Source organism: Sprattus sprattus (assembly GCF_963457725.1).
Source record: "Sprattus sprattus genome assembly, chromosome: 15".
NCBI classification, from domain to species: Eukaryota; Metazoa; Chordata; class Actinopteri; order Clupeiformes; family Clupeidae; genus Sprattus; species Sprattus sprattus.
Window position 1 is genome coordinate 2577173 of NC_137913.1, and position 26938 is coordinate 2604110.

The 26938-nt window shown below is 41.8% G+C and overlaps 2 protein-coding genes across 2 annotated transcripts; one reads left to right on the forward strand and one right to left on the reverse strand.

Moving 5' to 3' along the window:
- The first annotated feature begins 375 nt into the window (after positions 1-375).
- LOC308375724 (uncharacterized protein) lies at positions 376-15586 on the forward strand. The gene is made up of 7 exons (XM_080851903.1): positions 376-510; positions 6473-6556; positions 6802-7077; positions 8084-8146; positions 9767-9907; positions 12886-14531; positions 15014-15586. Exons 5-7 carry the CDS (start codon positions 9902-9904, stop codon positions 15402-15404), a joined length of 2043 nt encoding a protein of 680 aa, XP_080708029.1. The 5' UTR covers positions 376-510; positions 6473-6556; positions 6802-7077; positions 8084-8146; positions 9767-9901; the 3' UTR covers positions 15405-15586.
- Positions 15587-18513: 2927 nt separating this feature from the next.
- On the reverse strand, positions 18514-24345 carry LOC308376707 (interferon-induced protein 44-like). The gene is made up of 10 exons (XM_080853150.1): positions 24330-24345; positions 23951-23983; positions 22903-23172; positions 22456-22489; positions 21844-22039; positions 20559-20708; positions 20210-20336; positions 19885-19950; positions 19642-19742; positions 18514-18790 (listed from the first exon to the last, which is right to left on the reverse strand). The coding sequence occupies exons 2-10, from the start codon at positions 23973-23975 to the stop codon at positions 18614-18616; spliced, it is 1146 nt and encodes a 381-aa protein (XP_080709276.1). The 5' UTR covers positions 23976-23983; positions 24330-24345; the 3' UTR covers positions 18514-18613.
- Positions 24346-26938: the final 2593 nt, after the last annotated feature.

A 26938-nucleotide genomic window follows, 5' to 3' on the forward strand; every position in this document is an offset into this window, starting at 1 on the left:
CATTTCTGAATGAGCGGATTAGCATTTTTGTAAATACCAGTTTTAAAGGAGCCCAAGAATATTGGAAATAGTCTGATAAGATAATCTTTATTATGTTGACATTTACTTCACCATAGTAGCACATTTGCATCATTATTGGATACTTTGGGTGTTAAAAAGAGCACTGAAACTAGCCGCAAGATCGTAGCCCTTTATATGTTGGTGCCACCAAAAAACCGGTACAACACCGGCACAGGATTCCAGTCAGTAACGAATTCCCGTCGGCGAACACGTGACGTCACTACTTGCGAGCGCATAGTTCTATTTCAATATGGCGGATCTTGGTGGTTCGACGACGAAGAGAAAGCGTGGTAGACCTCGTCTTTTCACGCCAACACAGAATAAACAGAAGCGTCAAAAGAATTATGGGAGTCGTGTGTTCTTGGGCGACATATTTGGCGACTGGAGGAAGCTAAGAGAGAGGCTCGGGCTGCAAAAGGACAGCGAACTTGCGCGTATGCTGGTGGACAGGTTTGTAAACAACACTTTCTCACAGTAACTTGTCTAAACTTGTCTCTATCTCTGCGGTTCCTGTGAACCTCTCGCCAAAAATGAATAAAGTTAGTCATAATTGTTGGTTGTATAGACTCTTTTTATAGCTAGTTTTGGGGTTTTGTGTATGTTTTTCACTCAACTAGTCGGCGTTACAGATTGGACTGGCCGAGGTACGACACCGTTACATGCAGCGACTAAGATAACCTATTCCGGTGTTGTACCCGATTCAGCACCCCCGTCAGAATATGCACCCCCTTGACGCACCACTCGCAGTTCGCCTAAACAAACGCAGGGGAAAATACTATACTACGATTTCATTATTTGTGAAAGAGATGGAAGAGAAGAACACAAGTGATTACAGTCTTTAGAACTGTTCTAAAGAGTACAAACAACCGATGTTTTTCTATGCACCCCCTTGACGCACCACTCGCTTGATCGGAAAGGAAAGCAGTTCGCCTAAATAAACGCATGGAAAAATACTATAGCCTACTACGATTTCATTATTTGTGAAAGAGATGGAAGAGAAGAACACAAGTGATTACAGTCTTTAGAACTGTTCTAAAAAGTACAAACAACCGATGTTTTTCTTCCAAAAGCCTCGGATAATAGCGAACGCAAAAGAACACCTTTTTGTTCTGTGGAAATATATAGCCTACCCCAGCCATGACTACAAAATGAATTAATGTAATTTTGAATGAGCAAGTTGAATGACTTTGACACGGTGTTTCACAAGACTAAATAACGAAATGCAGTTTAGTATCTAACAGGAAGTGCAAATAAGCAGAAAGTGCAGAATATGTGCATATGAATGGCAGTGGTATATACATAATGAGATAGTATAAGATACAGTATGATACAGTACTCTGTTTACTCATACTAGTCCCATGTCTGTACTCTGAAAAGCATTTGATGATCGGATCAACAGAATTCTTTTAAAGGGGGGGGGTGCATATCACGACAGGCCTATTTTCACACCAGTCAGACTAAGCACCCCCCTGTTCAATTCTACTAGGAAGGTGTCACATGCATGAAACTCACTGTGCTTACTCATACTAGTCCCATGTCTGTACTCTGAAAAGCATTTGATGATTGGATCAACAGAATTCTTTTAAAGGGGGGGGTGCATATCACGACAGGCCTATTTTCACACCAGTCAGAATAAGCACCCCCCTCTTCAATTCTACTAGGAAGGTGTCACATGCATGAAACTCACTGTGCTTACTCATACTAGTCCCATGTCTGTACTCTGAAAAGCATTTGATGATCGGATCAACAGAATTCTTTTAAAGGGGGGGTGCATATCACGACAGGCCTATTTTCACACCAGTCAGAATAAGCACCCCCCTGTTCAATTCTACTAGGAAGGTGTCACATGCATGAAACTCACTGTGCTTACTCATACTAGTCCCATGTATGTACTCTGAAAAGCATTTGATGATCGGATCAACAGAATTATTTTAAAGGAGGGGGTGCATATCACGACAGGCCTATTTTCACACCAGTCAGAATAAGCACCCCCTGTTCAATTCTACTAGGAAGGTGTCACATGCATGAAACTCACTGTGCTTACTCATACTAGTCCCATGTATGTACTCTGAAAAGCATTTGATGATCGGATCAACAGAATTATTTTAAAGGAGGGGGTGCATATCACGACAGGCCTATTTTCACACCAGTCAGAATAAGCACCCCCTGTTCAATTCTACTAGGAAGGTGTCACATGCATGAAACTCACTGTGCTTACTCATACTAGTCCCATGTATGTACTCTGAAAAGCATTTGATGATCGGATCAACAGAATTATTTTAAAGGAGGGGGTGCATATCACGACAGGCCTATTTTCACACCAGTCAGAATAAGCACCCCCTGTTCAATTCTACTAGGAAGGTGTCACATGCATGAAACTCACTGTGCTTACTCATACTAGTCCCATGTATGTACTCTGAAAAGCATTTGATGATCGGATCAACAGAATTATTTTAAAGGAGGGGGTGCATATCACGACAGGCCTATTTTCACACCAGTCAGAATAAGCACCCCCTGTTCAATTCTACTAGGAAGGTGTCACATGCATGAAACTCACTCTGCTTACTCATACTAGTCCCTTGGCTGTACTCTGAAAAGCATTTGATGTTGGAGTCAACAGAATTATTTTAAGGGGGGTGCTTATTCTGACCGGTGTGAAAATAGGCCTGTCGTGATATGCACCCCCCCCCCCCCCCCTTTAAAAGAATTCTGTTGACCCCAACATCAAATGCTTTTCAGAGTACAGACATGGGACTAGTATGAGTAGGCAGAGTGAGTTTCATGCATGTGCCACCTTCCTAGCAGAATTGAACAGGGGGTGCTTATTCTGCATGGTATGAAATTGGCCTGTCGTGATATGCACCCCCCCCCCCCCCCCCCCCCCCCCCCCCTTTAAAAGAATTCTGTTGATCCGATCATCAAATGCTTTTCAGAGTACAGACATGGGACTAGTATGAGTAAGCAGAGTACAGTATCATACTGTATCTTATACTATCCCAGTATATACCACTGCCATTCATATGCACATATTCTGCACTTTCTGCTTATTTGCACTTCCTGTTAGATCCTAAACTGCATTTCGTTATTTAGTCTTGTGAAACACCGTGTCAAATACATTCAACTTGCTAATTCAAAATTACATTAATTCATTTTGTAGTCATGGCTTGGGTAGGCTATATATTTCCACAGAACAAAAAGGTGTTCTTTTGCGTTCGCTATTATCCGAGGTTTTTGAAAGAAAAACATCGGTTGTTTGTACTCTTAGAACAGTTGTAAAGACTGTAATCACTTGTGTTCTTCTCTTCCATCTCTTTCACAAATAATGAAATCGTAGTATAGTATTTTTCCATGCGTTTATTTAGGCGAACTGCTTTCCTTTCCGATCAAGCGAGTGGTGCGTCAAGGGTTGCATAGAAAAACATCGGTTGTTTGTACTCTTTAGAACAGTTCTAAAGACTGTAATCACTTGTGTTCTTCTCTTCGATCTCTTTCACAAATAATGAAATCGTAGTATAGTATTTTCCCCTGCGTTTGTTTAGGCAAGCGAGTGGTGCGTCAAGGGGGTGCATATTCTGACGGGGGTGCTGAATCGGGTACAACACCGGCCCATAGAGGTTGCGTTCATTGTTTATGTCGTGATTTTGGTCATGTATGTATGTACCATTTATGGCGATACAGCCTTTGGTATACATTTAGTAATATAACGTGAGTAATGCTGGGAGATCGTACATAGTGCGTGTCGTAAATTATGTAAACAAATAGAACACGATTCGCGCAATCGCCAACAGAACCAGTGACATGATCACGTGATAGAATCTCCGGAAGCGATCGGTCTTGTTCGCGTGTGGTCGGAATATATATATACAAAAAAAATTATAAGTAGGGCCTAGCAGTTTGCAGTTTTAACAAAAAATACCTCAGAGATTTTGGGACCCGCTCACTAGAAACCGCGTTCGCGACCTCACGCGAGGTTTTAATGTCATGTGACACGGTGACATTCCTCAGCGTTGGCGAAAGGAAGACATCATTTCTAACCTGGATTGTGTTAACATGCTGCATGTTGGACTTAAGTAAGCGAAAAAAAAGTAAAGAATCAACGTAAGTTCCTTGTTAGCTTTGATGAGTCGTACGAACCCATATATAGATTCAAGGACGTCAATAACAACAGCCTTCGCATAACCATGTAACGTTAGCCTAATAGTCGTATTCTCTTAGCATCGTTGTTATCTTTTCCTAAGTGTTTCTACATTCTCATTCGGATATTTCCTTGGCCTAATGACGTTTACCAATGAGGTCAAAATGAAAGTGGTTTGGAAAAGACATATGACGTTTTTTTGTTGTTGGTACTATTCGACCACAACCACATGCTGTAAAGAGGGCGTCCGCGTTAAGATGCAGCGGTAGGAAGAAGAAAAACAGAACATAAATCAGAGCTCGCTGGTGCTGGCTAAAAATTGTGTTGTGAGAAGATTTAGAACTCACATTTCGACATATGAATGATCATATTTATTATTTAGCTCAAGAAAAAGCAAGGGAGCATGAATCCTCGTCGTCTAAGAAGCTAGAACACGAAGAAGCAAAACGAAAGCGCGACGGCATAAAACAAGGATACATTGGTGTACCCTTTCAGACATGGAAATCGCTGATGAGCGACAAATGTTTTCAGAGTGACGCCAAAGTAACCTCTTATCTGTTGAATAGGTAATTTAGCCTACCAATCTCAACGCAGTCTGCTTTTTTTGATAGCTTTAGCTAAAATATGTCCATGGGCATAGTTACCATTGGTAACAGTAGTAACCCTTTCCCTTTGTGTCTAGGGGCGTAGCAATCCCACAAAAAATGAAATGCGTCACTATCAAAGCTATCGTCGTCGTTCAAAAACTGTCCGCTATGGTACCTTTGCGTTTCCAGTAATGCCGAAGAGGTGCTAGGAACAATAGGAAGGGTTAGTGTTGCCATTAGTCCGTACAACCCGCTGTGCGAGAAGTATGAACTCTTACCTGAACTCTTACCTGCAGTTTACTCTCTGCTTATACTTGATAAAATCACCTACATTCAGGAGGCCTATAACACAGGTACACAGCATATTAAGAGTGGTTCATTTGTTTCTTGAATCCATTACCTTGGTCTTGTACCTCTCTCTGCAGGGTCAGCTTTAGGGCTGGATTGAGGTTATACCCTTTTCAGTAGGCCTATAACACAGGTACACAGCATATTAAGAGTGGTTCATTTGTTTCTTAAATCCATGACCTTGGTCTTGTACCTCTCTCTGCAGGGTCAGCTTTAGGGCTGGATTGAGGTTATACCTTTTTCAGTAGGCCTATAACACAGGTACACAGCATATTAAGAGTGGTTCATTTGTTTCTTGAATCCATGACCTTGGTCTTGTACCTCTCTCTGCAGGGTCAGCTTTAGGGCTGGATTGAGGTTATACCCTTTTCAGTAGGCCTATAACACAGGTACACAGCATATTAAGAGTGGTTCATTTGTTTCTTAAATCCATGACCTTGGTCTTGTACCTCTCTCTGCAGGGTCAGCTTTAGGGCTGGATTGAGGTTATACCTTTTTCAGTAGGCCTATAACACAGGTACACAGCATATTAAGAGTGGTTCATTTGTTTCTTAAATCCATGACCTTGGTCTTGTACCTCTCTCTGCAGGGTCAGCTTTAGGGCTGGATTGAGGTTATACCTTTTTCAGTAGGCCTATAACACAGGTACACAGCATATTAAGAGTGGTTCATTTGTTTCTTGAATCCATTACCTTGGTCTTTTACCTCCTGGCAGGGTCAGCTGTAGGAGAGCTGTAGGCCATAAAACACTTCCTCTTGTTACAGTAGTGGAGGCTATGAAGTGACACTTCTAGCCGTTCACTGATTACTGTATAGTGTAGGAACTGTCCAACCCTTCTAGGCTGAACTTTTTGGGATTAAGGATGTCGTACGTGTTTTTTTTCAGTAATGATATTGGTAAATGTGCAAAATTGAGAATGCTTACCTCACAACACTTCATGTTGCATGTAGGACACAGACTGTAGTGAATCATGGGACTATAAATGCCCTTTGTTCTAGGTTAAGAAATAACAGTGTGATTTAAATGGGATGCGCTGTATACATTATTATTTGGATTATGTGTTGAGCAACATGGCCTGTGTTGTTGTATTTGTAGCTTCTACTTGATCACTCATGCTATGTTGTAATTGCTACAGCTTAAATGGTCTAGACTAGAGCTTGAATATTTTACTTTTAATTGAAAATATATCAGTGAGTCTATTTAAATGTGATGCATGTCTATTCAGTGTTCGATAGGATAGGATTTTCGTTACCTGTGTGTGTGTATAACTGAACTTTTTCAGTCCATAGTCATGCTGGTTTTCCTGATCGAACCTTTATTTAAGTTTGTGTTTGGTTTCAGATTTGATGGAAGTGGCACACCATCATGGCCAGGGGGACAGAGGGGCCGTGATGCGGAACCCTTACGAGACTTTCAGCCCGACCAGTAAGTTCACTTTTATTTCGAAGAAGTGAGTTGTTTTAAAACTCCTGTTTTCGTCCATCATAATCATCTGTTGCATCAGTGCGTCGTCTTATACTTGCTAAAGTTAGCCATGCTAACTCAGTACTTTTATAACCGTTACCTTTGGGTGGCAACCTCACCATGGTGAGGATGTCTGATGGATAAACGTGAACATGTAGGCACATCACGTATGCTGGAATCTCACTCTAAACTCCTGCTTATTCCAGTGTTTCACCCATTTTATCAAGCTGGTGGTCAGACCGTGGTCTATTTTCCGGTGCTCTTGCAGCCATGTTGGTGCAGACGAGGTGGTCGTGAAGTTGGAGTGCCTGCTGCAGCTGTTCCAGAGGTGCTTAGCGTGTTGCAGTGAGTGCAGCATCAGTACGGAGCGCGACGGCTGGTTCTTCTACGTCACGCAGAAGTGTCAGCAGTGCCACTACAGCAGGAACTGGACAAGCCATCCACCTGACCAGATCATCAGAGACCCGGCAGACAGTCAGGAGGTGAGGCTCCACTGCTAACAGGCACAAGCTAGACCAGCGAGCCCGCAGCATGGCCTGAAGATTGAGTCCCATCGTCTAAATAAGCTTCATACGTATTGCATGTCTTTACACCAGGGTTCGAAAAGTACTTTACAGCAGTTGAAGGTGCAACAAGCAGAGTCTGTCTTGCCTGACGTAAAGCTAATCTAATAACTTGGCCCATTTTCCGAATTTAATAGCATGAGCAAGATTCTAAGCACAAACATTGGGGGGGTCAGCGCAATGATGGGGCGTGTCCGTGAATAAGCTATGGATGAATCATGGTGATGGTGATGGAAAACTGTTTCAGAGTGTTTTAAATTGTATTATATTTAAGCAATATAGTGGGAGTTGGGTAGGTAAGGGATAATCCCACGGGTGATGTTCGGCCGTAGCCATCGAGGCCGAAGGCCGAGTGGCGTAGGCAACAACTACCGTGGGATTATCCCTTACCTACCCCACTCCCACGAGTGCTTTATTGCTTTTATAAAACTATCCTACTGTCAACAAATTCATATTTCAACACGAAGTTATTGATTAAAAATGGTTTATTTTGCCATTGTTTCTCCGCAGCAAAAAATAGTTCCATTGTCAACGTCTTGGTTTGAAATTTTAAAAACTTTGAATTAACGGTTATCATCAATGCGAATGTTTCATCGCGGAGTGATTTTATTTTTAGCTGTGAAAAGTCCCGTAACTGTAGGTATGTTGACGAATAACCTATAGCATGGAAAGTCTCTCGTCCAATCAGAAACAGCTAAATTACGCGCTAGAACCCAATTGTTTTATATTGTTTTGGATAAACACATAAGTGAAAATGCACTAAACCCGGAGCCTCTGCTGTCAACAGAAGCACACCTGGACATCATCTTTGTTACTGTGAAAAGTTTAATGAGTAGAAGATCAAATTATCTCTAAAAGGTTGTTGAGATTAGGCCCTTGATTAAAGGTGTGGATGTGTGTGTGTGTGTTTCTGTGTGTTGTAAAGGTTGTTGATGAGACGGTGATCACGTCTTTTGGGGACTCGGAGACGGACACAGCAGAGGAAGAGGTTTGTGCTTTGAGTGTGTGATGTCTCTTTACTAACTAATGACATCATCACATGTGTTATTGTTGTATAATCCCCTATTGCCTTATTATGGCATAGGTGCCTATAACTCCAATCAGAGCAAAGTAGTATGTGACTATGTATGTATGTATGTATGAATGAATGAATGAATGAATGAATGAATGAATGTATGTATGAATGAATGAATGAATGAATGAATGAATGTATGTATGAATGAATGAATGTATGTATGAATGAATGAATGAATGAATGAATGAATGAATGAATGAATGAATGTTAAGCAACGCATAGTTGTTGTCAACAGAACTCCACTGCACACACGCTGGAAGAAGTAGTAGAAGAAGAAGATGAGTATAAACGATTTTTGCCGGTGTTAGTTTAAGGATAACGGCATGTGTTAGATAGATTTGCTTTTGATCACCAAGAGTTCAAGCGTCTTCTAGAGGTTTAGTTGAAGGTAGCAGTCCTCCCTCCATATAGAAATGTCTGAGAGACTGTGGGGTCATCTGGTGCGACTATAAAGTACAATCGGCTGTGTAACAGTGATGTGAGAAGCCATGCGAGCAGATAGTCTGACACAAGGAGCTGGTGTGTATTTAGAAGAGGAGAGCAGATAGTCGGACACAAGGAGCTGGTGTGTATTTAGAAGAGGAGAGCAGATAGTCGGACACAAGGAGCTGGTGTGTATTTAGAAGAGGAGAGCAGATAGTCGGACACAAGGAGCTGGTGTGTATTTAGAAGAGGAGAGCAGATAGTCGGACACAAGGAGGTGGTGTGTATTTAGAAGAGGAGAGCAGATAGTCGGACACAAGGAGGTGGTGTGTATTTAGAAGAGGAGAGCAGATAGTCGGACACAAGGAGCTGGTGTGTATTTAGAAGAGGAGAGCAGATAGTCGGACACAAGGAGGTGGGTGTGTAATTTAAAGAGAAGGGTCCCAGCACAGAGCCTTGGGGCACCCCTGTGGAGAGGCGATGGGATATTGCTGTTGGTCCTTGATATAACGCATTGGAAAAATGCCCTGTGAGGTAGGATTCAAAACAGGAGATGCTCATATCAGGGAGTACAAATCACAGAATCAGGTGGGTCACCATGTCAAAGGCTGCTGATGGGTCCAGCAAGATATAAAAGCACATACTAGACTGCAGCTGCAGTGGTCCCTCTTGAAGCATAGCTGATTTGGGAGGTCGTTCTGTGACGGAAATTCAGACCTTTTCAGACCTGTCTCGTTGAGAAGCGGGGTGTAGGCTAGTGACAATGGCCCCAAAATGTGGAGATACCCGATGTTCTCATTTACTTTGTAGTTGCTTTGTCAGGGATTGTCATTGAAACACATATGATAGCTTGTTGGAAAGGTGAGGTTGTGTAGATTCCAGCAATCCTAAATATGTATATATGGCTTGCATAGTCCGGGTGCTACTGATTGGAAATATTCTGGATAAGACAGTCTCAAAAACTAAAGCTCTTTTTTACAGTTTGTCACTAGCCTAGTGAAGCCTGTTTGAATGCGGTTTGAAACTTTCCCGAAAGGCAGCGAAGCATGTATCATATTTATTTTGAAGCAAGAGAAATGAATGCAACTCTTTGTATGTCTCATCTTCTAGGTAGAAACAGAGTTCCTGCAATTTGGGGAATCGGAATCATCCTCATCATTGAAGGAGAAGGAGGAGGAGACACACCAAACCTCAAACCTGAGCCCCCAGTTGGCTGAGGTTGAGGTGCTTCTGACCAACACTCTAATGGAGGTGAGTCAATTTAAGTGTGTGTGTGTGTGTGTGTGTGTGTGTGTGTGTGTGTGTGTGTGTGTGTGTGTGTGTGTGTGTGTGTGTGTGTGTGTGTGTGTCTCCAGTTGGCTGAGGTTGAGGTGCTTCTGACCAACACTTTTATGGAGGTGAGCCAATTGTTTTGGGGCCTCCGGACTTGACTGCCTGCTGTGACTCTTTAGATCAGGGATCTACCCCAACACACACACACACACACACACACACACTGCCTGCTGTGACTCTTTAGATCAGGGATCTACCCCAACACACACACACACACACACACACACACACTGCCTGCTGTGACTCTTTAGATCAGGGATCTACCCAAACACACACACACACACACACACACACTGCCTGCTGTGACTCTTTAGATCAGGGATCTCAAACTCAAATTACCCGGGGGCCGATGAGCATCCAGTCTGGTCATTGGGGGCCCCCGGGCCTGATTTTGAGACCCCTGCTTTAGATGGATGAGGCGTCACACCGACAGGTGCTGCCGCTGAGCTTTTCTCCACGTTAACCACTGCCCTCGCCTGAAAGCAGAGCTGGAGATTATTGCATGACTTGTGATTAAACTAAGTAAGGGATAATGTATTGTCCGGAGGTTATTAGCCAAAAATAAATCCCGACGGGGCGAACAACACCCCGACCGACGGTCAATACATTATCCCGCTTATTATACGGTTACTTGCCAAAAACGATAGAAGACATTCATCCAACATACCTCTTTTTAATGATTTAGTTTCCGTTTCATGAGTCCCGTTTAGAAATAAATAGTTCTTCAAGCAAATAGAACTTTGAAGTTTCAGGTGTTGCATAGCAACCCATTACTTGCTGACTTCAAATTACCATGAGTCTGTTACGTTACAATTACCGGACTTCTTGCGGAATGATATGAAAGATGTGAATTAGAAGCACAAAACCCGTTGCCAAGGACAGCGGTCATTATCTTTTCGCAGCGGTCTGTTAGCAGGAATTAATGTATGGAAGAACGTTGGGATGGCCCATTTAAATCAACGGTACTTTTTGGAACATTCTGAAGGGCCGTATAATAATAAACAATAATAAACGTGGTGCAATAATCCCAGATGCATTGAGTTGCAATCCCAAAGGCCTTAATCTAAAAGAAATATCTGGTTTCTGATAATGCTGTTTACTAGGGCTGTAACGATACACCTACCTCACGATTCGATTCGTATCACGATTCTTGACCCACGGTTCGATACACCCCACGATATTATTATTATTTTTTTTTTTTTTACCTCGCGATTTTTAAAATATATTTTCTAATTCACATTAGAATAAGTATGAGCTATAAAAAAATGAAGAAACAATTTCTAACCAAATATTGAGGTTTTTATTACTCAAAGCAATGCTGTTGAAAAACATTCAACAAACTTCGGAACCTGTTATCTATCTGCAGAGCAAATGTCAGGCTCATACAAAAACATTAACGTGAATTAATTGATGCTAATACCTAGCGCAGTCTCTATAGGATTTCCCATATACGTTAGCATTAAGCTAACGTATTTTCTACCACAGTAAAACATGCAATACTATGTGATCGTTTTTAGAAAACGAAAGTTACGTGATGAGATTACTAAAATGTAGTCTGCATGTCTGCTCAGTTTAGCAGTGCTACCCAAGCGAAGGTTTGAAAAGAACTTCAAGCTTCAGACTTTCTGTTAGGGAAACAGCTTTCTATCTGCCAAGCAAATGGCAGGCTCATGACAACACGTGCAACCTTTGGGAGCATGAACTGCACTGAGTAAATTTTGCGCAACAATTAACCCCAACGCTGAAGCAAGCAGCCGCCTTTACTAGCGAACCAAACTTTTTGTATCAAGTGACCGCTGAGGGCATGTCGTGGTTCTGCCTCCTCGCATCGCGATGCAGGTTCGTGGCCCAGAGTGTCGCGATTTCTCGGTTCGATCCGCCCTAATTTTGAGAGATGTGATTACTTACGTATAATCAGTAATATATTGGGTTTATCTGGGCCTCTGACTTTGCGTTTGTTCAGTGGTGCTGTCGTGAGAGATGGTTGTTCAGTGCTCTGAGCTACCCTTGCAATTACTTGTGCTCTCAGTTCTATTAGCATGTGTAATAATGCTTCCATTTGATCAGACAACGTAGGAATAATCTACCCTGGCATCCCCCTTTGGACCTGCAGTGAAAACGCGATTACCTCCCCATTTTAATCTCGCTCCTAGGATATAAAAATCCCCTCGCTAAATCGAACGTTTCCATGTCTTCCACATTGGACTCATTTGTCATCTCTAGAGCAAAAATGATAATTACATCTTCCTACACGAGATGAGCTTTTCTACTTTCATCAATTAACAAGCAACAGAGACGCTGTGTGGAGTCTAACTTAATGATTTCTGTGAAAATGTGAAATGAAGTCTGTATTATATCAGTGTGTGATGTGTTTTCAGAAGAGGGTATTGGTAACCATGGAGATTCAGGCTGTCCAAAGCTGTATTCTGTTTCATCAGGTTTTTTCCCCCCTAGGCATGTGGAAGAAGACAGACACCTTTGAAGGTCCTCTGTAAAGTTTCAGGAGCTTACTCTAGACTTCAGCTTTAAATTATGAATGTGGTCTTAGACATTTCCTCTTGGTAATTCGTCAGCTGAAGAAAAATAATTCAAGACTTTCTCTAGTTTTGAGTGGCCACTCAGTGGGAGGAGGAGTGTGAAGAGAATCAGTCCAGACAACTTTTTGTATCAAGTGACCGCTGAGCGCATGTCGCGGTTCTGCCTCCTCGCATCGCGATGCAGGTTCGTGGCCCAGAGTGTCGCGATTTCTCGGTTCGATCCCATATCGTTACAGCCCTACTGTTTACCTGAGGCTGACTATGAACAAGTGCTCTCTTGTCTTCTACAGGGGTGCGATTCAGGTATCCACACATCCGAAAAAGAAATTAATGCAACTCTTTGTATGTCTCATCGTCTAGGTAAAAACAGAGGTCCTGCCATTTGGGGAATCGGAATCATCATCATCATCATCATCATCATCGAAGGAGGAGGAGGAGGAGGAGACACACAAAACCTCAAACCTGAATTTGGACGCTTTGGACAGCCGGTCGAATGACCACGAGGAGGAACACTGCGGAAAGAAGACTGTGGTAGAAGACTGTATCGCCCCTCCCCCTAGGCAGGAGATGATGATGATGATGGTCGAGACAATTAAAGAGGAAGAGTTTGAAGAAGATGATGAAATAGAAGAAAAAGAAATAGAACATGAAGTCAAAGTAATAGTAGGAGAAGACGACGACGAAGAGGAGGAGGAGGAGGACGACGACCTATATGGAGATGAAGAAGAGTTGGAGATGGAGGACAGCGATGAAGGTGATGGCTGGGATCCGAGCTCTGAGGATCTGGAGCAGCTCTCAGCGTATGAAGATGATGAAAACGATGAAGATTGGGGTCCCGCTGCTAAACCCAACCTTAAACCCCATATGAACTCTATGCACAACTCTAGCCCCGACACAACTGCAGAGGCCGCCGATGTCCTCTTGCCACTGGTGTGGTGCTGTGTCTGCAGGTCTGGGTTTAAGCGCGACTGCTTCAGACAGCGGCACAAACGGCTCTATGGCTGCGTTAAGTGTGCCACTGAAACACATAGTCAGAGGGGCACCAGTGGTGGCAATCAAGAGTCTGAGAGTATGGAGGAGGAAGAAGGAGAGGAAAAAGAAATAGGACATTTAGATGATGAAGATGGAGACGTAACCAGTGGCAACGAGGAAACCTGTAGTAAACAGGAAAGCGTCAGCTGTAACAACCACAACATCTCTAAAGGTGGCAACCAACAAACCACCCACGGTTCAAAGCAATGTACTGCAAGTGGTGGCAACCAAGAAAGTGGCGGTTTGAGCAGCCAAGGACTTACTACTAGCAGTAACAACCAAGAAGTAACTACTAGCAGTAGCAGCCAAGGACTAACTACTAGCAGTAGCAAACAAGGAGTAACTACTAGGGGTAGTTGCCCAGGACCAACTACTAGCGGTACTAGCCAAGGAGTAACTACTAGGGGTAGCTGCCCAGGACCAACTACTAGTGGTACTAGCCAAGGAGTAACTACTAGCGGTAGCAACCAAGAGGCCTCCAGCAGTAATAGTGAAGGGGTTAGCATTCCAGGGAGTGTTTACATTGACATCCAGGGACTTCCTTATAAAAGCTACCGTGTCAACACCAAAAATGACAGCCAGGAAGCCTCCGGAAGAAACACTGTAGAAGTACCGGACGAACTCCTCGCTCAGTCAATATATGTTCTTTTCGAAAGTCTGCACACCTTCAAAGTCCACGCTATACAATGCCACGGCATAAGCCGGTTTCGCAATCTCTGTGTGGACTGTGGCAAGTTCATCACCATGGTTAACACAGTTGAGGGTGGACCCCCGCACGTCTGCGAGCACAAGGCCAAGCCCATCGTCTGCCCCAACTGCGGCAAAAGGTTTGCCACCAAGATCGGGCTCCAGGCGCACGTCAGCCGAATCCACAACGAGAAGTACATGCTCTCCTGCCGCTACTGCCTGAAGGCGTTTAAATCCCATCATACGAAGGAGACGCACGAGGAGAGTCACTCGCAAGAGCTGCTGAGGTATGTGGGAATGTTAATAATAATAATAATAATAATAATTCATATTTGATTTTTTAATTTATGTAGTGCTTTTCTAACACTCAAAGACGCTTATTACGCTTATTACATTCAGTAGGTCATTTTGTACGGGTTTAAGTAACTTAGTTTAAAGTTAAGAATTATTTGAATTAAGGGAGATGGGGTTTTACAGGCTTGTAATGAATAAGGGGTGTGTTTACGAGGTACTATGGTAGGTTTCTGATTGGTGGAGTCAACTGAGTGGTCGATTTTTTTATTGGTGAAATAGACAGCCACTCATAGTGTTAGTGGGAGGATCATGTTGGGTTTAAAATTGAGCGCACAGGTTTTTTAGGTTGGAATCCTTTCGAAATAGTTCTCTGTTGTATTTTTTAAGAATATACAATAAACTCTGATGAAATATCCTGCAATCTGCTGATGCCACTTTGCCATTCTTGATACCTCGTGGTATTCTCTTCGGACAGGTACCACTGCCCCGACTGTACCCTGCGATTTCCAGACCGGCCCAGTTGGTGTGCTCACCGGAAGAGCCACTGGCCGAACGGAAACAGCATCTGCGAGATCTGTCATAAGAGCTTCCCCCACGTCGCTAAGCTCATTAGACACAAGTTGGTCCACACGGGCCAGAAGCCCTACGCCTGTGAGCAGTGCGACCGCTCCTTCAACCAGCCGGGGCACCTCAAGTCCCACATGCGCGTCCACACAGGGGAGAAACCCTTCAAGTGCCAGGACTGTGGGCAGTGCTTCAACCACAACGTCAGCCTCAAGAACCACATGCAGCGCCACCACGGACCCGGAGCGGAGGGGAAGAGAGGCAAAGTGAGGTTGAGGGGGAAAAAACTAAAAAACTGTTGAGATTTTTATCAATACAATACGACTTGTTTATTTTATCAAGAGGGACCGTGTACATTCATGAACATTCAAGATGTAAATGCACCTAATTATAGCCAAAGGTTAGTTTTCATAGGCAGTCCCCCTGCCAGAGTGGACAAGACTATACAACCTCAAGAAAAGGCATTAACGTATAATTACTGACCCCCCCCCCCCCCCCCCCCCGACCTGGAGAGATAATTTGTTTACTGATGTTAAGACATGCCAGGATGTTAAGAATACCTCGCATCCTCTCTCACACACTCCTCTGATCACACACACACACGGCACACTCAATTGTGGTCTTTTGTATTTTTTGGTACGACACTACAGAACCGTTGCAGGAAAGACTGGCCAATTTGTTCCGATTTGCACACCTGCTCCAGATGTGCCAGGGATAAAGAGATATGCTGTACGGAGGGTGAGGAGAAACTCTGTGAAGGTTGGCAGTCAAAGATGACCACGCCAGTACAAGGTGTTCAGAAAAGATGGCTGGCAGAATAGGTCAGCGGGAGACCACTGTTGGAAAGTTACTATTAAATATTTTCTTGTTTTGTATTCACAATTTTTCAGTAAAATAAATGTTTTCTAATAATGTTTAACACAATGCCTTGAACTCTTCATCAGCTGGACTTGACCTTTATCCTTCAGCCATTAAAGTAACACTATGCAACAATTTGACAATTTGCTGCTTTAACACCATTACACGGTTGGTTTCCGCTGAACTCCAATGCCAATGTGGATAACGTGGCGGAGGTTTTTATGGCTGTAGTCCGTTTTTTTCTGATTTGGCATGGTAGGAATACCTTTTATTTTTAATAGACAAGACAACAGTTTGTTACAAAAGACAGATTGATAACCGGGAAGTATTAAAATTGTAACAGCAGATAATTTCTAATGGGTAGACCGACGGGCTCTTGTAACACTAAGATGTATAGAAAGTGAAAGTAAAAACATACGCCCCTAGTGGTTGCGTCCCCCTAATGAAGAGCAGTTTACGTGTAAAGTAAGTCCCACAGAACGGATTCAAAACAAAAAATATCCCCAAACCGGATATCAATTACCTGCTGTGCGTAGCATATGCCTTGTCCTTCATGTTAGATGCCACTTGTCAGTCCACCTGTGATTGGAGGACATGCTCTACATCAGTGGACATGCGCAGGACATGCTCTACATCAGTGGACATGCTCAGGACATGCTCTACATCAGTGGACATGCTCAGGACATGCTCTACATCAGTGGACATGCTCAGGACATGCTCTACATCAGTGGACATGCTCAGGACATGCTCTACATCAGTGGCCCTCAACAGTTTTACCGTGAGTACCACCATTGTAACTATCATTGACCTTCGGTAGCATGCCGCGCCATAGGAACTAAGTGTTATTACCTCACTTTAATGCCTGATCGGGAGAATGAGCATGGCTCAGATAAATAACAAACCTAAAATATAGGGATCTAGTTGTTTTAATGATTTTTTTAATAGATTTAATGATTAATATCCTAGTCTTAAAAAATGGGAAACTGTCTTGAGTACCACCAAACGGGAGCCGTGTACCACAGTTTGAGAACCACTGCTCTACATGGCTATAATGGTTATCACCACGAGGTATTTTTTAGTTTACTAAACTATTTAACCAGCCAAGCTATACGAATCGGCATATTAATCAACTCGCTGAGGCGCGCACAATGGCGACGACCTAGCCATTATTGTTCACTATCACCTCGATTACAAATAAAATCAAAACAATTGAAGTTTTAAGTAAATTATCTCCACAATCTATTATGATCTCAAAGCATATGTCATAGAAGCAGTTCCCCTAAACTTTTTATTATGGACCAAGATCTTTTTTTTTTGTGCAAAATCATTTCAACAGAGAATCACATTCATGTTGGCCAAGCTAGGAACATCATCACCAGGGGGACGACACAATTCCTTTCCCTCCTTATAAACTTCCGTTCGATCTACATACAGAATCAATGAAGAAGAACATACACTAGTTGCAGGAAACGAATCGCCAGCAATATGGAGTAGATTGTACTGGAAGGGAAAGCAAAGGCATACACCAGGAAAAAAAAGAAAGAAGAATATTGACAAAAACAGATCTTCCAAAAAAAATAATAACCTGACCGAGCGAGAGGGAGTAAACATCGTGTTTCAGGAGAGAGGTGGGAGACTATGATCTTGGCATGACCATTGAGGCAGAGCTTGCGTTGGTTCTTATATTATGTTCTTATCTTATATATTTAAGCAACTGTGTACTTCACTTGATGTTTCCCCCTCTCCAAAATAAATAAATAATAACTTTTACATTACAGCGCAGTCCTGTATGAATGAATATCTAAAACAATTTTTTTTATTATATGTTTGACCTTAAACTTAAAGTATTAAAATAACTAACTCGTTTTAAAATAACTGTGGTATTTTGCTAAAACTGTCACGCAGTTCATGAGACAGATCATTTCTGACAAAATCCTGCTCCTCTGGCGCCACCTAGTGCTCCTAATGCCATTTGCAAGAATCCCCCGCTACCACTCAGTTAAACTCAACATCTTATTGAGCGGCCTCAGTAACTTTCCAAAGGCAACGGTGTGTTTCCAGACTAGGTGTGAGGGTGTTGTGGATTTGATTAATAGAAACTACACCCATTCATCACTGACCTCTGACCTGACATTATCATCTTTAAGTTATACACATTGCATTGTCCTTATCCACTCTTAACTCTGTTGTGGATAATTCATTTAACTAATTATTAAAAGTGTACGGAGATTCATTGAGTAGTAATGCTTTTATTGAAGATTAACAAAGGGAGGCTGTATCAGAGTTATTAACTATTAAGTATAATAATACTAATAAGTATTAACTATTCCAGTAGTTTACCTTCCAAATTCTTATGTCCCATTTCTTATTTCTTCCCCGTTCAACATATTATGACATGTGATATTATCCGGGTTAATAGTGCTGAAGCTAGGGTGGGCACTGTGGCGCAAGCAGTAGCCCTGACCATATATACGGCCTTGAATGCCCACGGGGACACAGGTGTCACTTCCCGATCCCGCTCTCCCCCCCCTCTTCAATCCATTTCCTGTCCAGACCTTTACTGTCCTATCGATTCAAGGCAAAAGCCCCAAAACAAATTAAAGGAAGGCTTACAGACAACATTTTGTGGAAAACTTCTTCGCAGTTTTCTGTGTTAATGCTCAATCCTGCCAAGGCCATCCACATAGCTTTTAGCAAAGTGTACAACGTTCTTCAGAGCATCCAGTATCAAGCTGTCCATGTCCCCGTTTAGATTGTTCTCTTCATGGTAGTTCCTCACTGGGAAGATGCAGTTCATGGGAACACCCGTCAAGGTACTGCACTCCTTCATCTGAACACACACACACACACACACACACACACACACACACACACACACACACACACACACACACACACACACACACACACACACAATTACTGGGAAGATACAGTTCATGGGAACACCCAGCAAGGTACAGCACTCCTTCATCTACATACAGTACACACACAATTATCTTACATTTTATATTTGAATATTTGTTTATCCGGTTAATTGAAAAATTATATTTAAGAAGTAGATAATAACCCTACGGCAACCAAAGTGGTTCAAATACAGTCAGAGCACATAGTGAGACATGATCTTGTACATTAAAGGCACCCAGTGCAACATTAGGGCATCAAAATGGAAATATTCTGGATAAGACAATCTATGATGTTGACATTTACTTCACCATATTAGCACATTTGCATCATTATTTGATACTTTGGGCGTTAAAAAGAGCGCTAAAACTAGCCGCAAGAGCGTAGCCCTTTATGTATTGGTGCCACCAATAAATAAAACAGGATTCCAGTCAATGGAAAAATGGCCTCGCCCCACCGACGATTGTTGTTGTTTACGATTTTCTATCAGTTCTCACCACACAACGACGTCTCATCTTTGCTCCTTGAATGTCAATATGTAATGGTATGGTGTTATTGAACCTTACTACGTGTAAAAAAAGACTAGAAATTGAATGTTTATTTTTCGAGTCTCAGGCCTATAAAGTTGCACTGGGTGCCTTTAAAATGATCATAGAGGTCTTAGCTCAGTTCATTGAGGGGATGTTTACACAAACCCACACACACATTTGCACAAATACACATACAGTATATATGCGCAAATACAGACACACATATATATTCTCAACCAAGACAACATACTTTCCTCTTTATACATTTGCTTGAATAGATACAGCGCAGGTCATCCTTTACTAGAGGGCAGGCCAAGTCCACACGCGTCATGACAACCACCTGAGGGATCCCTGTAGGTCCAACACACACACACACACACACACACACACACACACACAACCAGACATAGCTGTATTTTCTCAAACTAATTATTTAATCAACAAATAACATGCTAATTTTGACAGTTCTATTTGGCAATTAAGTTCATCTTACCCAAGTCACTGGCATGCTCTCTGACGGCACGCATCTTATCAAAAACATTAGTCTCCTGAGGGAACCCTGTAGATCCAACACACACACACGCACACGCACACGCACACGCACACGCACACGCACACGCACACGCACACGCACACGCACACGCACACACACACACACACACACACACACACACACACACACACACACACACACACACACACACACACACACACACACACACAAAATATAGCTGTATTTCTCAAAACTAATTCATAAATTCATCCACCAATAACATGATCATTTTGACAGTTCTATTAGACAATGAAGTTAATCTTACCAGAGTTCCCCCTCAGAGATATTGTCTCAGCTGGGAGCACACTGACCAGGCAATGGATCTCATCACCCAGAGTAGGATTGAAGTTGTAACTTGGGTCGTTTATGGACAATGGGCACGTAGAATTAAACTGAACGAACACCAGCAAGCAGCATGCAGTCCGTTAATAATGTGTGTTTGGTGCTCTACACTCCACTGCTGTGCTGTGTGTTTGTGTGAGTGTGTTTGTATTCACCCACATGTACGTGGAAAAGCTATGCTGATCATTCACTGAACTTGAATGTGTGCAAAATAGTCAAAACCATGTGTATCATTTATAATTGTTTTAATGTGTGTGCTTTCATCATCATACCTCGTAGCCCTCTCTGACATTTCCTTTTAGGATACTGATGATGTCATCAGGATGCAAACCCTCCATATCTCTGTCCTCCAGACCCATGATGTCACTGAAGACAAACGGCAAAGCTCCCGTTTGCCTGTCTATAATTTGATGGATGCTGTACTAAAAGGTAATAGAACAAAAATAACAAAAAAAAAACAGATGAAACAAGAATGGGAGCATTCAGAGAATGCAAACCTCCGCCTTGTGACCTTGACCTTTGACCTTGACATCTGAAAATCTAATCAATTATTGTCATTATAGTTCCCAATCTCCCCACAAAGTTTGATGGAAATCGGTCCATGCGTTTCTGCGAAATCCTGCTGACAAACAAACAAACAAACAAACATACAGGGGCGAAAACATAACCTCCTTGGCGGAGGTAATAAATATATGGCGCAGTCCTTCACCCGAGCAAAAGGCTGTTTATGTTTGATTGATGTTTGAGCAATCCAATACACCCCTCCTTTCTGCACGCCTTAAGCAACGTTGTTGATCGGCTGTGAAAGTGTATATCTTGGTCTGAGCCACTTTATTCAGCATTTACAGAGCCTTTTATGAAAGCACACACTGAACATACAACTAGAGGGATGTAGAAATAGTATAGTAGTAATACACTGCAAAAAATGCCCCTCTAGATTTAAGACAAATAATTACATATTTAAGCAGGATTTTGCTTAAAACAAGCTAATTTGGCTGCCAGTGCGTTTCTTAAAATAAGTAATATTTGCTTGAAACAGGTACAAATAACCTTACCAAGAAAGCACTAGGTAAGTACAATTAAGCTAGAAACAAGACCAACTAGATTTTTCATCTCAATATAAGAGTAATAACACTAGGTTAGAAAAGCATTTTTTGCAGTGTAGTAGTTTACCCTTTTAAAAGTCTAACATTTAATTCATAATTTCAAGATGTATGTGCACTTCATTCGGAAGTACCACATAATGTGATAACCACTCAACACCAGGGACGTGCACAGGAGTGTGCTAAGGTTGCTTGGGCAATTGCCCGTTTGCCCTCGTCGACTGAAGTTTCCCCTCCGAAATAAATATATATATATATATATTTGCGATCAGATGAAGGGGGAGTGGCAGTGGCGGTTAGTGAGAGTTTAAAATGATATTGTGAAAATGTGCGATTACATGACGGGGGCGTGGCAGCGGCGGTGAAAAATATTGTGTTGCCCCTTTTTGCAACTGCCCTTCAAAATTTCTGTGCACGTCCCTGCTCAACACCCTCTTTGTTGCTAATCACTCACAGTTTTCGTGAAACTCGTGAAACTTGTGCCAGCCAGCGCCCCAACTTGGACTCTCTCCTGGAAGATGCTTTGGATGGAGTTGATGATGCTGGACTTCCCAGCTCCCACAGGGCCATGCAGCAGGAAGTTCAGGTGTTTTACCTGTGGATTCCTGAGTGTGAGGTCCTGTAAACTGTGCTTGATGGACACATTTTCCCTGTAAAAAGAAGCAGAAAATAGCTTTTAAAGCCGTGTTTAAGCAGGTATTTATAATGACAGAATAGGGCCATGAAGGATTTGTACACAAATACACTGTGCAAGTGCCAACCGAGAAGACCATTACAGTCCTAAAAAGATGCCAGTCAACTCAGCATAATCAGTACTATCAAACCTCTCTCTAACTTTACTACAGAGCTGAAGTTGTCTTTTCTCCAAGCCAAGAGCGCTGCTCTGTCAAATATGTCATGCCAGCTGGTTTGTGTTGAGTATTCCTGAAGACTCCCGTAATAATCAGTATTAAGCACTCAGTACTAATAGGTTAGTATGTCAAGTGTGAGGAAAACTAGCGAACACAAATGAGAAGAGGATACTGTGACTGAAAGGAATGTGTAACTGGAAAAAAATATTATTTACCCCCATTTGATTTGCCTCCAATCCCGGTCATACTCTGTAACACATAAAGTCACATCTAGTAGGATCATATACTCTACTACCTTATTTCTCCATGAAGAACTTAAGAGAGGATTAAATATTGTAACAGGTGGTAAAATATCACACTATTATATAGTACTATTATACAGCTATGCAGGGTGCGATTTGTCCAAAAAACAGAGGGGGGGGGGGGGGGGGGGGTTTATCATGCAAAAACAAGCAATAAACAGGCCTAATTCTTTTCAAATTAACGGTAGGCCCTATTAGGTTACATTTTGATAAGTTGAACATTTAATGTAAACTAAAATATATAAAATACATGATTTTTTGGGGGGGGTTTAAACCAGAGGGGGGGTAAATCCCCTCCATCCCCCCCAACAAATCGCACCCTGCAGCTATGTATTATGAGAGTCTGTCGTCACAACGCACCAAGAACTGTGACTTCAGCTGAGTGTGAAACGCTGTCTGGACCGCAGCTGATCCTTACGGTGTAGTGGCCCTCATCTTTCTCATTGGCACGGCTGATCCTCAGACTCAAATCTGTCCCTCTCTGCCTGATGCTGATCCTGCCTCCATCATCCAACCTCTGTCCATCCTTTTCCCATATGACCTTTACGTCCTCAAGGTTGACCTCGCAGTGGAACACGATGTCCTCCCCTCTTTTGACTCTCCTCTTGTCCGGTATCCGTGATGTAAACTCTACGGAACAGAAAGATTTTAGATTCAAGATTCAGATTCTAGATTCTAGATTCAAGCAGATTCTGACAGAAATCAGCTCTTTCTTCTGAAAAATCTGAATTTGCAAACGAATTGAATGATTTGGTGGCACGTTTTTTTTTTTTAATTAAAGAGCATCTTAATATTTGTTACATTTTTTAATCACTAATGTTTAAGAGAACTACTGATGCTTTAATTATTCCAGACAGAGTACTGTCTATACTATATTTTAGCTTAAAACGAGATAAATAGAGTATATTTGTTACATTTTCAGATAGTTCAGTTACATTTTCATTGATTATAATTCATTTTTAAGAAAACTAGTAATGCTTTAAAGACACCCAGTGCAACTTTATGTAAACATTCAATGAAAAATAGACATTCAATTTCTAGTCTTTTTTACACGTAGTAAGTTTCAATAACTCCATACCATTACATATCGACATTCAAGGAGCAAAGATGAGACTTCGTTGTGTGGTGAGAACTGAAAGAAAATACAACAACAACAATCGCCGGTGGGGAGAAGCGATTTTTCCATTGACTGGAAGCCTGCTTTATTTATTGTAGGTTACAAAAAATAAAGAAAATGGCGGCGATTGTTGTTGTTATCGATTTTCTATCAGTTCTCACCACACAACGACGTGTAAAAAAAAACTAGAAATTGAATGTTTGTTTTTAAGCCTCGAAAGTTGCACTGGGTGCCTTTAATGTTTCCAGACTAGCTTGACTAAAAGATATACATATCTCATTCATTACATACCTGGTTTTGAACTATATGATCCCATGACTGTTTCTGTGAAGATGGAAGAATGTTATTATTATCTTAACACAAAACTTGCAATTGTAAAATTATGAAATCAAAGCAAAGTCCTATAAGCATATCGCTAACAGTGTAACCAGTGTGTGAAGAATAAATCCTCAAAAAGAATAGAGTGGGCATTTATTTACTTACCAACAGAGGAAGGTTAACCGAAAGGTACGGGAGTTAACCACGAAAGTTAAAAACTTCGGCCCTGGACCATTGAACAAAGTCTCCCCTGCAATCTCCAACTACGGTCAGAGACAGACAGAGCAGGAAAGGTTAATACTTGACTGCAAGCTATAATGATCTCATCCTCTAGTTGCGATCCACAACATACCTGATTTTGTCCGATAACTTCCTCTCTCCAAGTATTTTTATGTCTCTCTCCTTTTTATCGAAAGTGAAAGAAACTTTAGGTGTGGTCCCCTCCCGTTCCGCTGACATCGATAACCTTTTCCGTTGGCTCTAGTCCCAGATTCGCTACGTTTTGAATAGGTTTACAGACCTGGTCTTCGAACTATTTAAATTGAGATGTATGTATTGTGTTAAATGTGGTCTCCCGTTCACGCAGCGGCCAGTGTCTCTAGAGTAGGCCTAGCTATCGTGCGCTTGTAGTTATGATGAACTCACAACCGAGAATGTGTATGTAGTTGGAAACTTTACTTAACACGGACATGGACAAATTATGAAACCATAGGCCCCTGGTCCGGGACATGTACCTTTGCGAAATTATTGTGCGTTCTCAAAACACGCACGCACACGCGCACGCTCACACAAACACCATTAGGCGTATATATATTTGGGGGGGGGATTTTACTGTCGAATTAGATACTAGGGCTACTGTATTGGAAAAGTAGACAATTCAAAGTCTACTACTCCGTAACATCCACCTTCAGTGAGGTGTGCACTGCCCTGCTATTGTTTCTGACATTACATGTGACAGGGCAACAGCCGAGTGATCCTTTTCTAACTTGAAACTCATTCAGACCTACCTGACGGGCAGCTTGGGGCAGGAGAGTCTGTAGTCAGTGGCGAAGCCACCGGGGTGGCAAGGGGTGGCAGCTGCCACCCTAAACATTTTGCTTGCCACCCCACTTGCCACCCAGGTTGTCAGAAGTGTTTCCTATAATATACTATTAATTTATTGAATGGTATTATATTTTTGCTACTTAAGCTGTTGATCTCTTTGGCAACTTGTTCTAAAATCTTTAAGTTCCCCCTCCCCTGTAAAATGGTTGAGTCCATGAGTTCGCTTTGCTCCGTGCGTGGTTGCCCCAACTTGCCTGCTACATTCAAGTGAAGGAAAGAACCAGTTTGAAAGCATTTGAGAAGCTAAAAACAAACTTGAGACAAGCCTTCTGTAGTCTTGCAGTGATAAACGAATCTACAGCACAGCTGAATCGTGAAACCAAGAAAATGTGATGGGTGGTCATATGTAGTAGACAGTTCCGTTGTAATTTCAATCGTTTATTTATTGCTAGCTTGCAAAAATCGGTAGCATACAGTAGCGCTAGCTAACCTTGAAGTTACCACTGTTAGCTAGCTTAGCTAACCAACGTCTTACTAATATCTTTAGTAGGCTACAGTAAAGTGGACTAACAGAAAATGTTATTGCCGTTTTTATTTTCATTACGTATCATTAAGAAATCAGATTTTAGATACCACTAACCGTTTTGTCACTTATAAATGATTTTGTATGTGATAACCCAATACATACAGAACAAGCCATTAGAAATGAAATTGGCCATTTAGAAACACATTTATCATTATGAAGGGAAATATGTCATGAACGTTTTGCTGCTGAATATGTTAATATATGTAATATCTGACAGTGTTTTAAGTCTTATTAAAAAAGACAAATATTTGTTCTGGCTTTTTGTAACAATATCTAGATTCTTGGCAAGACATTACTGTTGTCTGTTTTCACTATCTGGAATTGTATGAATAAATACATATAGACACCAGGCATGTGTGTGTGATATTAGAGTAGAAAAAACCCGCACTCTTAAGCTTTTCTCATAGCTATTCTATTTAGACCATCTATTCAAAGACGTGTTTTGGCCTAATACATCGTCAGTGTGACAAAACGTGTCTGTGAATAAACTGGTCTAAATGAAATAGCAATGAGAAAAGCTTGCGAGTGCGGTTTTTTTCTACTGTAAGTAAACAATCTTTTACTCGCACCCAAAAACGCCTTTATTTTGGATGTAGAGCACGCCTATCCCTACAAAAAAATGTGTTTGTGATATGCCACCCTTGAATTTCAACTTGCCACCCTGCTGCCACCCCATGTCAAATTTTCTAGAATCGCCTGTAGGCATCTTCTTACTGTGAATGCTGTTTCGGTGCAATACTAGAAAATACCTACAGTGTAACTGATCAGTATGCCACAAAGTCAGGGAAGAGAGGCAGGGGCAGAGGGAGGAACAGTCACAAACACAGTCCCTCATGACCAGTATAAATAGAATGGGGCAGTGGACCTTACCTGCCATTTCACAGATATACTCACTTAAGTCTTCACTCAACTGATGGACGGGCTTTGGGAAAAGTTGAAAATTGTTACTGGCTCTACGCAAATGAGTTGGTAAAATAAAATATATATATATAGAAATAATATCCCAGGACATTTACAAGATTCTATCAGAAATGTGCTGTTTGATACATTTCTTTCACAGCTGCTTTGTGAGAAAGTCTGCAAGATTGTGTAATTCTTGGTCTCCTATTGCATTAACTGTCATTGTTACAGTGTACCTCCATACTTACATGTATTTAGAGTATTTACATATTATTACAAACTATGAACCCAAAGTATATATTCTATGTTCTAATTCAGATGTATCCCGTACTAAGTGCATATTCTAACCATTTGTAAAGAGTGTATTATTATAGAAATGAATTCACTATTAAAGTTTATAATTAAAACTCCAGGCAAATGTGTTGATAAAT